A 17011-nucleotide genomic window follows, 5' to 3' on the forward strand; every position below is an offset into this window, starting at 1 on the left:
TTATGTGTCAGTTTCCGGTACTGACCTTTCGCGGGAGCAGGTTTGCAAAACTTGACCAGTGCAGAACTCTTGATGTATCATCAGAAAAAAAGTCATTTGGGGAGGTTTGAGGTGTGGCAGGATGGGGCATTGAAGATGATTGTCCTGTTATGGTTAACAGCAGTTTCCCACTCAGTTCATTTCCTGTTCCCTTCCCTGCCTCTCTATTCTCGTGGTCTCTCCTTCCCTGGTGTTACTCTTTAAATTACAGAATGTATTTTCCTCAATTTCGCAAAGGTGAAATGTATTTGCCTTTGCAGAGGTCACACCACAGAGTCACATTCGCGCGTCCACATGAAATAATTAATAATAAATCATATACATCCAACATAATGGTTAATATCATGGTGGCACATTTCACACAACTGTAAAAGCAGAGACAGCACGTCGCTTTGGACAGTCTTCATCTCACCCTGCTGTTTATTTCATTCAGAGCAAAAGAAGATATACAAAAGCTTGCATGAAAAACTAAATGTTTTCCCTCTCGTTGCGACAGCATGAGGCCAGTGATGAAGAAAGATGAGTCCGTTACTCACAATTCATGTTGAAAGGTGGACTCCTTGTCCGAGGGGCCTTTCCTCATTTCTACAGTGATGGAGTTCTCGGGGTCTCTGTTGCTGCACTGAAACGGGCGTCAACAGTGAAAAACATGCACCGCCTACACTAAAGTAATGAACTCATGATTACATACAGGTAGTCGATTATTATCTGATATCTGGCAAACAATTGATTGGTCACCGTCATCTCGCCTCCTTTGGCCCTGAAGGGATCCCTTGTCTATGCGATTGCAAATCCACAGTCCTTATTCTGTGTAAATATGACAGTTTACCAGCTCAGCAGGTAAACACAGTGAGAGAAATCTACACTAAAAACACAGCAACTCTAGAAGCCTTTTTAACTTCTGCTGTATTTAAATGCACAGAGTGCATCGACTCTCTTCAGCTCATGGCAGTAGCTGTTAGCCACCGACGCTGGTAAACAAAGGTGCATGAAAAGGTTTCACATGAAGCACTGACACTTATCTTTGCGACAGTCGATTTTGAAAGTTAGAACAGAAACATTTCAGGGCAACTGAGCAAGAATATAAACAAATGCTTTAATTATTATTTGCAGTTTGACAGTTCAATCACAGAAAATCAATTTTCCCATCACTCAGCAAGAACGCAAGAAATGGCCACAACATTCATACGGTATTTAAAAGCAACAGCATACAATTATTAGGCAACTTTAATCATGATTTTAAAGGGTTAGTTAACCCAAATAAGATTGGCAACAGACTGAACACCAAACAAGACAAACAAAATACTGCACACTTTAACCCCCAGTATGATAAAATATAACCTTTGTGTTAAATAAGTTAAGACAGACCGAATGCTTTTATAAGTACATTAAACCCGTTGGTATTAAGCAGGTCATTCGTTTTCTGCATAGTTAGATTATATTAAAGGAGATTTTAGGACACGCTATCAGTTAGAAGCAATAAACTGCCCTCTGCTGGTGATTCAAATACTGAACTGAAACAATCATTCAAACTTAAATGCAGACTTTGGTGGCTGTGGTGTTCTGGATCAGGCACATCCTGAAGCATCATGTCAAACATGGTGATAAACACTCTCCTCAGCTCCTTTCCTTGGCACGTGTCCTTTCCTCCGAGTGGTTTGTTCCGCCCGATTATCACTTTCACATGTCGTCTCTCTGCGCATCTCCTCCTCCAGCATGGTGCATGCTGTCATTCTGTATTCTTGCATCAAAAGCAGGACGGAGGAGCCAAACAACGTCAGTACGAGGTGGGAAGAACACGACGTCTTCGCCTTGAACCAAACATTGTGACTGATAACAGATTATTCATTTGATCTGTGTGTGTGTGTGTGTGTGTGTGTGTGTGTGTGTGTGTGTGTGTGTGTGTGTGTGTGTGTGTGTGTGTGTGTGTGTGTGTGTGTGTGTGTGTGTGTGTGTGTGTGTGTGTGTGTGTGTGTGTGTGTGTGTGTGTGTGTGTGTGTGTGTCAGAGCTAGAAAGATGCCGTGTGTGCTGACAGTTATATAAGCAGTATTTCAGGCTCTGACACAGCGCAGTACAGCATGAAACCCATCTGGTCCACCTGGTCCTCTGACAAGCCGCTCAGCAGATTGACAGCTGGCTTGAAGTAACTGTGCAACGTTCCTTGTTCCAGGTAGCCAATCAGCTCTGCGATACACTGCTGGAATCTCACATGCAGGCTGACCTCGGACCAGTCGCTTTCACTGTCACTGAGGCGCAGGATGAGATTGGTCAGCGGGGCGGCACCGAGCGGCCGCAGGGACGGGTTCAGTCTGCACACCGCTTTGAGGATTTTAAGCGCGTGCCGGCGGTATCCGTCGTCGGCGGTGTCGAGCCGAGTCAGTCGGCGGTTCTCCCACGGGTAGAGAGACAGGTGCCAGGCATTGACCCAGGGAGAGGTGAGCTCCGGCTGGGCAGTCAGAACCACGTCCTCCTCCCTCAGCAGAGGCAGCATGGAGATGAACAGCGGCGGATCACTGCTCTCTGCCCCTTCCTCATTCCCAGGCCTGAAGGATCACAACAGGACAAAAGTCCATCAGGGAGAGCACATTAGGTTTAACACACACACAAACGTCACACTTGTGTGTGTACAAGGGGGGGTTATCAAAGCCTTTTCATTAAAACGGTGAGAGTGAACCAAAACTCTTAAGTTGTGGCCAGCAAAACCCAAACAATGAGCTGAAAGACACTAAAAAGCTCCTTCTCGCTGTAGGGAAGCGCAGGGTTGGGAGATAACTCTTTGGGACGGTTCACACACGGGAAAAGTTTGCCTTCTGGGCTTTCTGCCAAAAGTTTATTTAAACCCAAAACATGATATTGTCCTAAACCTAATTATGTAGGCTTGTTGCCTAATCCGAGGGAGAGTTCTGGCAGAAAGCCCTGAAGGCAAACCTCTGTTCACATTACACAGTGATTTGAGCCATTTTTCATATAGAACCTTTTTCTTTTAGCATCCCGTTCATTTCCCGACTTCTATTTCGTTGCCTTCTTGACACTTAAACATGTAAGACTGTGGGAAGGCTGTTGCGCATTAGGGAGACATTTCAGCGACAGATAACTCGATAACGTGTGAATCTACAGCATTGTTCTTTACGAGTGAACAGCAGCTCACGGCTGAAACTTTACCAGGTTTAAGTTTGTTTGGAAACTGCATCACTGCATCGGCAACTATCAAATAATTGTGTCATTACTGCCTTCTAAACACCAAACAGCCGAGTTAACTAATAAAACCGAGCACAGAAAAAAAACAACGATAAAAGGACGGACACACACACCGAATCTCCAGTCTCAGGTCTGGTCCTCCCTGTACAGGTCTGACGAGACAGTCCAGAGTGCTGCTGATGGACAGCCAGTTTATAGTCTCCATGACAGCTTTACTAAACATGTTCACAACCGCTTCTGCAGACAGGTAACCACCCACCAGGTACCTACAAGACACAGAGACAGACTGCTTTACTGAAGGGCTCAATCTTACAGTCATGTTTCAATATAAGTTACAAAGGCTGATTCAAAAAGACAGCGTCTCATTTTACACTGAATCTATGTTTGTCGAAAATCAGTGACCTCTTATATTACATCTGATTCAATGTATTTATTACGGCTTTTTTAAATATCCTGTCTGTGAATGTATGTTGTGTAAATGTTAAATACAACTTGAATATTTTGGGACTTTTATTTCAAACAGAACTAAACATTTGAAAGACGTCACCTTCTGCCCTGATAAGGACAATAATAGTTAGTTGCGGGTCTAGTTCTGGTTAAGAAAGAGATGCAATACAATCATTTTTCCTGACAATCACTTTGCATTATTTGTAGTAAAAAAAACAACACAATTGTTGCAAATGAGCAGTACAAATCTACTAGTTACACAAACAGCCCTGCTCTATTTAAATAGAAAGAAACACCTGAAAAGTGCAGGCTGCTTGACGAATTCTAAATATTTGGGTTATCAGTGTATTTTGGGTTATCAGTGTACCTGTCCCAGTAGCTGAGTCCTCTGGGAAAATATTCCAGATTGACCCGTCGGACCATCCAGTGCAGCGGGTGTGTGAGCAGCGTTTCCTCTCCCGGGATGAGGCGCCACAGAGAGGCTTCCAGCTGTAGAGGCACCAGCAGACAGGCATGGTCCGCACTGACCACCTACACACACACACACGGAGATAAACACAGGTGGTATTATTCATCTCACACCTTGCTATACAACAACACAAAGGGAAAAAAAATTAGGTATACAGTGCGTGTACCTGCAGGTCATCCAGTAGAGAACCTCCGAGGCTCATTTCTCCGAGGGGCATGTCAGGAAGGCGGCTGTGCAAAAAAGCCTGGATCTCAGTGCAGATGTCCACAGCTAGAGACTGAGCCCTCCGGACCTCATCTGGCGCTAGAGCCGCCCTCGTGTGATAGTACTGCTGCAGTCGCTCCTACACACATTTCATATACAGTTTACTAACGACACAGAGCTCAGACAGAAAACTACTGTACTATGTCCGCGTGTGTGCATCCTTCAGAGAGGAACAAACACCGTGATAACAACTCGAAACACGATGGTAACAAAAACAGTTTTGATGTTTTTACACTTCCACTGGGAAAACACACAGCGGTCTCTTGAGTAATAGAATATTTACGGTTGTTTTGTGCCTCTCAGCGTACTTAAAGTTAGAGCGTCTTTAGCTTCTGTGCTGGGGTGTGTTCCCAAGTGAAACAGAACGTTTGAGCGGTGTACAGTTATCAGAGGGGTTTAAATCAAATCCGTGGCATTTGATTGGACGGCTATAAGAGGAGCTACATCAGACTGTGGCTCCACACACACACCTCCATTGTCCTAAAAGCTGCTGAACGATTGATGGATGGCCGTCATACTATTGTTGGTTGAAATTGATTGGTCCAAGCTTACGTAAGCACACCTCATATTTTGTTTAACAGGAAGAAAATATGATTGGATTTTGATATTTTGCATACATATATATGTGCACAATATGACCAGGATGTGATCTGAAAGGGTTAAAAAGACATTTTTCAGTGTTTATGAACTCTGACAGGAGGATGCTTTGCCAGTTAAGTTGCTGCGATGAAGAAAAGTAGCAAACAGCAGCGCTGTCTGTATTGTTACTGCTGTTAAAGAAGCATTTAAAAAGGTAAAACAAGTGTAGTTATAGCATTAACAGCTTAAAGCATATTAAAGGCCTGGATATAGGCCTTTAATACGGCTAAACTGGACCCAAGAAGCTTCTAAAAAAATGGACGCTGCCATAGAAAAACGCACCGCTGGTTCTATTGTGGTACCTTTTCAGAAACAAGTCATTTAAATTACAAATATTGGCTTTTACCTTCCCAGTATTCATTGTAAAAAGCATTGTTCCTGGGATGCAGAATAGAAAATTAAGATGTGCAACTATTCATAAAAGGATACAATTTGCATAAGCTTTCTTTAAAAAGGCAAATCCCATTGCTTCAAATCCCCTCTTATGTCCAGTCATGCGTTCGCATCTGCTCTGCTAACATTTACTGAACAAATTGTTTCATGTAGCTCATACAGAACAGTTCTGCTTATGTGGGCGTTCTGCACACTAACTCAAAGCTGCTTTCATGCTTGTTTGACTTCCTATATACAGCCAGTGCACAAGCGCACACACGCAGTGCTGTGATTGTGCAGGGCTCCCGGGGCTCTGTGCAGCCTAACCAGTGCATAACAATGCGTATCCCCTCAGCACTGCGCTTTAAAAAACATGTTACATGAATGAATGAGCCAACACCGAGCAGAGCTTCTACAGCAGCTGCTAAGACTGAATACATAATCTAGGCCTTCAAAGAGCTCAGAGGCGAACATGTCAGAGCGTACCTGCAAACTGAGGACGCACGGCTGGAGTCTCTTGGACTTGGACTCGGGTTTAGCCGGCACCTCCGGAGAGGACGTCTGAGGCTGTTGTGAAAGGTCAGCTGATTGAGGAAGAGATCAAAACGGCCGTCAAGTAATATCAGAGGGCCACAACGATGATGAGAGCATTCTGTGTTTCTGTGTGTCTCCTTTGCGTTCGGTTGCTGGGATGCAGCGCATACCTTTCTGCTGTCTGACTGCCTTGGCGACATGTTTCATCACCACGCCCTCTATGCCCTTCTTGATCATCGTGGGGGAGGCAGACACCAAACTCAACTCCTCCCAGCTCTCGGCCATCTTCTGCTTCACCTTTTCATCATCGTCAGCGGCACGGCCCGCGCGCTCTATCAGCTAAACACAAACACTCATCATCACAGCCAGGCTGCACTGCATGACTGATGGCGCAGAGTGCAAAACAAACACGGCCATAACCCGCAGGGAAGCCAAGTTAGATTGAGGAGGCGCAAAGACAACCTCAGCCTCGTGCAAACCTCAGACAGGGCAGAGGGTTTTTTTTTTTCATTAGCTATAAATTACCATTTTCCAAATGCATTTGTGATTAATTTCCTGTCACTCAGGCAGAAGATTTACATTAATTCACAACACTTTAACTTAAAAAAAACAGCAATCAATTTAACACACAATATCCTGATTCATCTACAATTCTGAATGAGTAGTTTTAGTTTTATAGTCTGCGTGGACAAATCATGCTTCAGGTAAAGAAACAGCTGGAGGATGTACTGATAATTTATCCAATACAACTCAATGGACATACTAGTTTTCTGAGTGCCAGCATAGCGCTGGTGCATTAAAGATTCATGGAGAATCCAGGGCTTTACAGCACTTTTTTTGCCCAGGTCGATATCTTTGCAGTAATGATTGAAGAGTTTCTATTAATGACGCACCGATGTGGTACCAGCAACCTGACAAACCACTCACCCGCTTCACTGCCAGTGTAGCGATTCCAAGCACGGCCGCTCCCCCGACTCCCAGAACCAGCTGGGCATTAGACAGCAGGAAATCAATCACCACGGCGATGCCATCCTCTCCTCGCCTCCGACTGCCCTGGAAGTTCATCGCCTCCTCGTTGTGCGGTTAGCCTTGGGAGAGGAGAACGCGTAACATTAATTCAAGTGGGCAGAGAGGAACGAGACATAGCTGTCAGGAAGAGGGAAAATGAGCTCCACCTGCAGCAGTCTGGATCTCTAGAAATCATGGGATGGAGCTGCACATCCACATGAATGTCAAGAAGTCAGAATAACCCGGGAGACAAACTGACAGGATGTGCAGCAGAACAATGTTTCAAGATGTACCGACAGGTGAAAAAGTACAGGGAGTAAAAATCTGGATGAATAAGCGGAGAAAAAAACAAATGCAAACACCTTAATAACTGGCACAAAACCCGTAAATCATAGAATTCAGAGTGATCAGATCTCAACTCAAGTGAACACTTAAAAAGGTTTTGAACCAACGTGTTAGAGAAAGCACTCTCCCCTCTTCAAAACACCAAATGATGGAATACCTTTTGGAGGAAGCAGCTTCTCTTAGAGAATCTATCCCAAAGTAGAGAAGCTCCTCTGTAGACTTACGGTGGCAGAAAAACCTTCCTTTATTTCACTCTTTTCTTTAATTTGCCCCCTCTGTATGTCTGTAGTTTTCATTTACATCAGTGGATCCACAGAGTATTAATCATGATCAACAATCATGTTGTAATCTTCCTGAGAACAACATCCCTTTCTGTCAAAAAACTAGTGAAAGACTTTAATAAACACAGTTATAACTTGTTATTGACTCATAGAGAAGCCAAACAGCTTCCTGTGGACACATCGTGCTCCCGTCATAGAAACAAATTAGATGATTTTAAGTGTAGTTTTAATAAAGTCCCTGATGTATTAAGTTATGCAGTTTACATGAAGACGATTTATCTATTATCGTTTCTAAAATGTTATTTTATGCTGTAAGGATTGTAAATCCCCTTGAGACACATTAGTGATATTGGGCTATGGAAATAAAAGTAACGACTAATTAGTACAACCTTTCCATTCATGCATTCTACTAATAAAAAGAGACTGAACCGAGCTGTTGGTTCATTTCTCGTGGCTGCTTCTGTGCCAGAGAAGGAGACATTTTGATTTAGTAGGAATATCACAACTGTAATTGATAACATTAACAATGGTTCAGCTCCGTTGTGGTGTCTCGTTGAGCATTTCCAGGGAGCCACACAGAATGCCGGCACCATTGACACGTCAAAATGTTTTCCGTGACATTTCTTTATTAGTAGAACAGCTGCCTGTCTGACTATAAGGCCTGAGATCAAGTGCAACGTTTCTCACAGCTAAAGCAATGTTTGAGGTTGTTAATAATGGGGGTGGGGAAATTGACCAATAACCTGTAGAAACAGACACGGGACCATGATATAAATATACTTTCAGTTTGAAAATGTTTTTAACGCACGCAGTGTGCTTATCATATTTAGCTCCAGACACCTGATATCCAGAAATAGCCACAGGGCATGACTCTAAACTATTTCCAAGGACTGCGTTGCCTCTCTTTTTTTTGCCAGAGGTACAGGAGCCCAAGAATGGAGACATGCTCTATTTATAGAGCCAATACAGGCAGGAGTCAGAGCAGCTGGGTCAAACATGTAACAGCCTTCCTCGTCATGGTACAGCTCAACAAGTGTCTGCAGCACGTTCAGCCCTGAGGGGACACTTTCAACGCTTTCTGTTTGATGTTAGCTACATCACCGTCAACCAAAGAATTCCTGATGTTAACAGGTTCTGGTTGGGCTGATTATAGCTGCAAACAAAATGGAGCAACTGAAAAACACATAATCAGTAAATAATGCTATTACTCAACATGCTTTTTTGCTGTTTCCCGTCAGCGCAAGGGTGCTGTACCATAACCACAGTCCAACAGAGTCTATTCAGCAATTTCAGCTTGAAATATACCTTATATTTTAGTAATACGGTGGCAGATTTGTAGCATGAGCAACATCATAAACCCCCAGGTTGCTACTGTAAGTGATGGGACAGGCAGTCTCTCTATAGAGGGTAGAAACAAAGTAATCGTAAAGATGAAAATACTTAGTTTGTAAAGTTTTCTTTTGTGTTTGTGGTGTACTGTGCTGACCAAGGGTGGCAGCACTGCTATACAACAAAGGTGAGTTAGTAACATGCATTAGAACACTGCAGAGCATTCTGGCTTCTCCTACACAGACCTTTAACAAATGATTTCTAAAACGTATCTTGCAGTTTAACTGCATGTTGAGTTTATTATTCACGTCCTAGCATCCTCTCCAGTGTTTTAATACAGCCTATAGGTGTAGCTAACGTTAACGCCAGATATTAGCAACACGACAGCTGTTAACGTAACACGACACATGTCCATCTAGCTAACATACACGATCAATCGACTGACTAAGTTTAGGAGCACGGAGATAAACAGCAAACGGACAAACTGCTGTCAACTCCTGGGGGCAGCTGACGTCCATTAGTAAAGCTAGCCAGCTAGGTTAGCTAGCTAGCGTACATTAGCAGTCAGTGACAGCCAGCTGTCTCCTTCACTACTCTTTAAGTACACTTACCACTCAGTGCGGAGATATATACAACAGTCCGACTCCACACCATTAGTGTTTTGATCAAATACGTATTTCAATGTTCTTCAACAACAACGCGTGAAGTTACTTTCTATTGTTCACGGACATAAAGTAAACATAGCTCAACCAGCTAGCTAGCTAACAGCTGCTGTCTTCTTCTTCTCCTTTGTAATTGCGGTAGGGAGCAGCGGCACCCCAGAAGAAGAAGGAACACCCAACACCGATTTATTACATCAGGAACTCGAAAATAAGTTCTATGTAGCATGAAAAGTTACTAAATGCTTTTACTCAAATTTCAAGATGTGTGTGTTACTTGTGATACTTGTGTTTTACTTGTTATTTCCATGTTGTGATACTTAAACTATAAAATATTGTACTTTTTCACTTCCCTACATTTATTTAAGAGAGCTGTAAACTACTTTTCAAATTAAGGTTTTGCAAACAAAACAAGTTCATAAAATATGATCCATTGTTACAGATTAAAATACCGAAAGTATATATAGAGTATTTAAAATTACTATAAAAAGGCAACATTAAAGCACAACTTACATATTCATACATCAATTATAGACTCAATAATGTAATAGTACAACACTGACAGCTGCCACTATGAGTACTTTTACTTTTATATCTCTGTACATTTACCTAGCTTCAATTTTGAATGCACTTTACTTGTAGTGGAGTATTTTAATAGTGTGGTATTGCTACTTTTACTTCAGTAAATGGTTTGAATAATGTCATTTAGTAACAGTTTCAGTGCTTTGGATCATATCACTTTGTCTTCCACACGTAAACATTTGGACAAACTAAAACAGCTTTTCTAAGGTCAAGAATGAACTTCAAACCTCTTATCTCAGAAACTCTTTTCCAAACATGCTGTCGATTGATTTGATTGCCAATCATTCTTCGTTTGAAGTCAAAAACTCTCTTTATGACTTGATCTTATTACATTTGAAAAAGGAAAAATAAATGAACGTGAGGCTTTAAGAGTTCATGTTACCTTTGATTGTACAATTCAAAACATGCAAAAGCTGATCGATTTTACAGATTTTATTTATTGAATTATAAATAATTTTCTGGAAATATCGAGGATGCATAATATACAAACTTATATACAGATTCAGGAATTATTGGGGAAATACAGAAATTGAATCGCAAAGGTACAAACTTGTTTTCCCTTTGACTTCTCACCTTCAGTGAAAAACACCACTTCATTAATATGATCAAATGCAAATTAACATTAATCAATAAAACAAATATTCCAAAGCAAAAAAAAACTGTTAGATTTTAATGAGGATGACAGCATGACTTCTCTACTAACAGTGTACCTTCCTGCTCAAAGTGGCCCACAAGAACGACCAAACATTCACCAAGGTGGACAGAAAACCTAGAACATGCCTGGAATAACATACAGTATCTACTGTACTGTTTTTATATAGAAATTATATTCTAATTGAGAAGTCTTGAACAACACCAGAGTGTATCGAGACCAAGACTTTTAAGGGGTTGAGACCGAGTCAAGACCAAGACCAGCGCAAGTCCCACAATGCATCACACACCTCAGCTAGAACGTAAAACATGCAAACCACACAGGCACTCCTCAAATTCACCGGAAGGATTCATATTCCCATAAAAAAACAACACAGAACTCACATGAAGATTAAACTTCATTCACCTCTTTTTTTGCCGGACATACTGTGTGTGTGTGGATGTATAAGTGAACATGAGAAATGTCTTGATAAACTTATTAAAAGACATGGCAGAGGAGAATTGTGTGAACTTTGTTTTCTATAAGCAATCACAGTAATTATATTAACAATTAACAATCCACAGAGAGTTTAGCGATACCTCCGCCGTTGTGATCTAGAAATAAAATCCTAATTCCTCCGAGACCGGGTAAAATTGCAATCGATCTCGAGACCAAACCTTCACAAAGTTGTCCTGAGCACTACGTCAATGCTATGGCCAGTTACTTGCTTGATCATTTAAACATGAGACACACTGTTGTTCCTCCACCTGACCAGTGACACCCATGAAGCCACCACTGTGTCCCACTCTCTGTCTGAAGAGCCGCAGTATTTGCCTCCAGCAGACTATAACTTTTGGGATCATATTGAAGTTCACGACTGTAGCAGAGCTTCAGAAAACCATGGTCAAAACTCCACCCTGCTTTTAGAAAGTAATTTCTCCTTTGAACCAAGTTTTATTTGTGTTCATGTGTAACTCCAGACTAAACTACCAGCGAGCTAATAAGTGCCTCAGCCAAATACGGCTGACTGGGAGAAAACAAACGTGTTTACACAGCTAATCTCAAGGACAGATACGGATATTGAGTTTCTTCTCCGCCACGTGTTTAGACACACATTCAACAAGACATTATAGGGTTGGTGTTGTTCTGTCTGATCCAAACATCACCAATGTAAATGAGGAAAAATTAGATTTAATACAGATCAGCAATAACATGGCCTCTGTCACTTTACAAGGTAAGCAACTTCAAACTGAAACAGGAGTGTAAAACAAGGCCTGAGGTTTTTAATCACTCCATAAAACATCAGTTTAGTTGATGCACCACATTGTAACCTCCACCAAGATGAGCCGTACAGCAGAATCAAATCATAACACAGAACGCATTTCTGCACATCTGCCAGTTGTTTCAACTTAAACTGCGACAGGGAGGCCAAAGTGAACTAAGATCTGGGATGGCACAGGAAAGGTAAGGAGCAGAAATGTGGGTGCCAAGAAAAGCAAATGTTTCTTCCTGCAGAAAAGTTCCCCCAATCAAAGACTATACAAAAGTGTTGTACGATATAACAAGTTAGATTACAGTTCGGTTTTCTTTTGTACAAATCCATACATACATGGGGTATTTCTTTTTTAGCTCTTGTGGTCTGTACATCTTGGTTACAAAAAATACATGCCATTCTGAAGTATCTATGGACATAGAAACAAGAAATGTTCAATTAAAGGTAATTTAACTGGAGTTAGTAAGTTGAGGTTCGGACCTTTGTAGCAGCTTCGTCTGCCGGAAAACAAATAACGCACTCAAACTCATCCAGACTCAAACCAAAACGCAGACAACATGATGCTCCTTGTGGCGGACTAAAACAGGAGCGAGAAAAATGACAACTGATCAAAGAATGTTACAATATTGAAATACATAAAAGATATATTTATATGTATACATGTGTGACGGGGAAGTGCTCAGTGGCGTCTCATTTTGACTTTGCGTCCTGAACTCTCCCGGTGTTTGTCGGAGTCTTGACCGCGTCTCCAGTAGTTCTCGGAGCTGATGCTGTGACGACGGTGATGGGAGTCTGACGGACGTCTGTTCTCCTCTTTGTCCATCTCGAGCACCCGCGGCCTGGCGGAGGACAAACATTAAGAGGCCAAGTCAGGTGTGGATCTTCATTAATAAACATTACATGACGCCTGTTCAACAGGAACACATTAGAACGCTGTGAGAGCCTCAGCTGTCAGTGCAGAAGTATGTCTTGTGCTCTTTTCAGATGTACAACATTATGTAACATTACTGGCGTCATCGATCTGTGATGGCTTTTTGTCATTCAAACAAACACTGGTGACTGTTAAGTTAATGTTCCTCATGGCTTCATTCAGATATGAAAGCACATTTACTTGTGTGTGTGTGTGTGTGTGTGTGTGTGTGTGTGTGAGAGAGAGTGAGAGAGAGAAATGTTATGATAGCCAGAAAGAAGCTGCATCACTGATGGGTTTTAAATTATTTTGCCTTTGAAGTCTTAATTAATGACCATTGTGGGCACGAGAGACGCTCGCCCCCGCTTCTCACAGTGAATCCACGGATACAGTCTCTCATTAATCTCATCATTTAACGTTATTACAGAGCGACAGTGCACAAGCATTGAATGTCAGGATGTTAAATTGGGATTCGCTCATATGTTGCATGTTTAGGTATTTATTACTTCAGTCACATAGTATGAATGAAAAACACGAGGAGAGAATGTTGGTGTGATTAATACTGTGGTTGAACATTTGAACCGGTCGCACCGCATAGTTTGAATTAGTTTAAAATAGGCTCCGTCATAGTTTATTCAATTGATTTTGTGCATAAGATCTGACGACTGAGAATGAATCTATGACTGTTAACTTAGAAGGCGAAACAAGACGCACATGTTTTACTTTGTGCTGCAGTCTTTGTGTTAATCTGAAGCATTCCTTTCAGACTTGTGTCTTGTCGTCAGTGATACAGAAGTGCTTCCATGTCCAACCTTGTAGGATCCCTTCAAATAAAGGGACTTTAAAAAAGGTCATCATGGTTCCTAATAACCAAGACCCGACGATCTATGATCTGATTTGGGCTGTGTCCAAATTATATTCAGTCTAACTGGGTCTGGGGTCAGTATGTCGATACATCTCAGTGAGCGGACTGAAAGCAGCCCTACATTAGCAACATGTCCAGGGCTGTTTATGTGTTGTTGGGTTAGTTTCAGGTCCCAGTGAGAGGAGGAAATATGATTATGCAAATACAATTATAGAAACAGATCTACGAGTTTGAAGGCGTGTCGGATGTCAAAACACTTCACAGTGATTATGATGTAATGAGAAAGGACTCCAGTGCTCTACATTTTACTGCTCGTCTTTTGATGCAACGATCTTGAGGCAAGCAGTAGAAATAGGGCGTCGCAAAACAATCAACCAGGAACGAACATGCGCTTGAATATATTTGATTGGCCGATGCGGCGCCTTGTCAGATAAAGCGGCATTGCATTCCTGCAAATGTTGAGCCTGGTTCAACTTTATGCCGGAAAAACCTGGGGACGTTTTTTTGTTATTCTTTTCGACCACGACTGCTCGTTAAGCAGTTGTGCATCATGTTGCTGACAGTATTGGTGGTATGTTCCCTGAAGCTAAATAAGGCCAATATCATCTTTCCTCTGACGTTTGCTAAGTGGCCCTTAATATGAGGTGTAACTATCCTCTGGTCTGCTTTTCAGATTGACTGACCCACTGACTGTCCTAACGCCCCCTTCAGATCAGGACCATCTCTTTAGCTGTTAGTCCATGCAAATATAGTAGGTTTTCCACGGGTCTGTTTTGATTGGACCCATGAAAACATTTGCCGTGTCAGTATGCGTGTCTGTATACCTGTGAGCAGCATCTGGATCTGCTCTGCGACGATGAGAGCGTTTGGCTTTCAGGGGAGCAGGTCTGGCTTTCAGGGGAGCAGGTCTCTCGACAGGAAAAGGGCTTTCAGAGTCCACTCGAGGAGCATCTGGTCGGGTCCTGGCAAACAGAGAAGGGGGCACCAGATCACACACACGGATCAGAGAGAGAGAGAAATTTCCCACAAACAGAATAACTTTTTAAGATATAGTACGTTGACTCACTTTCTAAGGATGATCACTGCACGACGTGCCTTGATGTCTTGTGGGCGGATGCAGTGGGTGATGTCATCAGCGGCGTAGCCACTGAGAGAGAAAGATGCTGTCAGCCCTCAGCCACACTTTGAACAGTAACGCAATCAATGCAGGACAGCGACAAACACAGCCATAGTCACCTGAGTACTGTGACACTCCCTCTCCTCACGGGCAGGACGAACACCGGCTCCGACACCCGGATCGGTTTGAACTGGAAGCGACAGCCGAAGCAGAGCGCGCTGTCACTGAAGAAGGACACCGAGATGATGGGACGTGCAAAGATGTGCAGAGGATCCACGTGTGACACAATGCAGCCACCCGGTTGATAATCATTGATGACCGCACTGTTGACAAACCCTTCCGGGACCACGCCACTGGACACCAGACGCTTGATCACCAACTCGTCCACCCAGCTCGGGATCTCGTCCACTTCCCCTTTGCGGTACAGCCTCTCCTGGCCCGGTCCACGCTTCTCCAGCTGGGATCCGTACGTGTACCCCTCCCCGAAGAAGTACTTGTTGCGGAGGGGCGCCCTGTCCACCGTGTGCTCGCGGTAAAGTCCAGCCTCCCCTTTGATAACCACGTCGTCGATCTTCTCCTCGATGAGGGCACACTCCTCCGGTGTGAAGATGTTCTCCTGCAGGATGCTGCTCTTAACCCGGCCGGCCTCCTGCTCCCGGCTCTCCACGCTGTCATCGCTGTGCTCGTAGTCGTCGTCGTCGGACTCTCGGATCTTGCGCTTTCGCTCCTTTCCGCTGCCGTTACTCTCCACGTCCGCGTATTTATTTTTTACCTCGTCTCTGTGTGGAGTCATGGATTTGAGCTTCTCCCTCAGGTCAGAGTATCCGCTGGATGCCATGTCAGCCAAAAACAATATGACCGGTGAAGTGCGACGTGACCCACTAAAGCTAACGGTTAGCATGTATCAGCGTCGCATTTTCAGCACTGTTTTAACGGACAGTTTAATGTGAGCAGACTAGCTTAGATGTCAAAGGGAGTCTTTGATGGTGGACGTCGCTAGTTTAGGGGACCGCTCGCTCCAGCACACACATGTAGCTAACATTCGCCAAGTTGCTTCGCACTAAAACAGCAGTCTGGTGTGAAACGTGTCAATCCGTATATGATATCACCAGGCGCGTGCAAACAAAGCAGAGCTTTGACAAACACTGCGTCGACACTTACAACACGCGCTCAGCCAACGGAGAGGGCTAACGAGCGCTACCCGAGTTGCTTGGCTACGAGCTAGCTAACGTTAGCTTACAACTAGCCTGGCTTGGTCTGTCCGTTGCCGCCTGGAAATACCGACAAACCACGCAGCGACATTTCACATGTCACCGTTAAATTCCAAACCCCGGTGCTCCGGAGACGTTTCCGCTCTCGGGTTGACTCCGAGAGTTTAAGAAAAACATTGTTATATATTCGCAACAAGGCTTTGACCACGGTCACTTCACACCATCGTAACCCGTCCCCAGCAAAAAAAAAAAAGGCTGAAAATAAACTCGTGTAACCTGCCAGAGATCTGCGCATGCTCAGTGTTGACCTGACACTTTGGGGAGGGAGTGTCCTGATGGGCAAACGCGTAAATCCATTTTTGGAGCTGAGAGGGGCACGCGCAAAGCGATTGCTAATTTGGTCCCACTGAGCTCTTTTTTAATTCCATAAAGTTAGCAATGTTTATTTAAGGCTGTCATTTATTATAGTGTTATTTATTGTGTTGATATATATTATAATAATAATAAACTTCATGTATATACTTAATTCAATCTGTGAAGAGAAATGTGTGCAACTTATACCTGAATATTTGTGCATAACTAATAGAAAACTATTCATTTCTGTGCTCAAATTCCCTGCTGGATATCTGAAGTACAAAACTAATGTTTAAAGTAAACGTTTCATCCTGTAGTAGATACATATCGTCACAGACACCTTATTTAGATTTGTAAATCTTTTAAAACACGGCTATTTTATGTCCATAACTCACCCAGTATTAGACCTAAGTGCTGTAACGTTACACTGGAACATGATGTATTTTTAAAATATGTTTATGCATATTGAATTTATTTACGATT

The 17011-nt window shown here is 42.9% G+C and overlaps 2 protein-coding genes across 2 annotated transcripts; both read right to left on the minus strand.

The window, feature by feature from the left end:
- Nucleotides 1-1115: 1115 nt before the first annotated feature.
- mief2 (mitochondrial elongation factor 2) lies at nucleotides 1116-9705 on the minus strand. Its single transcript, XM_079160048.1, has 8 exons — nucleotides 9538-9705; nucleotides 6891-7051; nucleotides 6134-6302; nucleotides 5916-6013; nucleotides 4321-4497; nucleotides 4053-4216; nucleotides 3352-3504; nucleotides 1116-2583 (listed from the first exon to the last, which is right to left on the minus strand). Exons 2-8 carry the CDS (start codon nucleotides 7026-7028, stop codon nucleotides 2076-2078), a joined length of 1407 nt encoding a protein of 468 aa, XP_079016174.1. The 5' UTR covers nucleotides 7029-7051; nucleotides 9538-9705; the 3' UTR covers nucleotides 1116-2075.
- Nucleotides 9706-11973: 2268 nt separating this feature from the next.
- Nucleotides 11974-16403, minus strand: alkbh5 (alkB homolog 5, RNA demethylase). Its single transcript, XM_079159827.1, has 4 exons — nucleotides 15083-16403; nucleotides 14913-14993; nucleotides 14671-14808; nucleotides 11974-12910 (listed from the first exon to the last, which is right to left on the minus strand). The coding sequence occupies exons 1-4, from the start codon at nucleotides 15862-15864 to the stop codon at nucleotides 12751-12753; spliced, it is 1161 nt and encodes a 386-aa protein (XP_079015953.1). The 5' UTR covers nucleotides 15865-16403; the 3' UTR covers nucleotides 11974-12750.
- Nucleotides 16404-17011: the final 608 nt, after the last annotated feature.

The sequence above is a fragment of the Pholis gunnellus genome, assembly GCF_910591455.1.
Source record: "Pholis gunnellus genome assembly, chromosome: 5".
Classification (NCBI taxonomy): domain Eukaryota; kingdom Metazoa; phylum Chordata; class Actinopteri; order Perciformes; family Pholidae; genus Pholis; species Pholis gunnellus.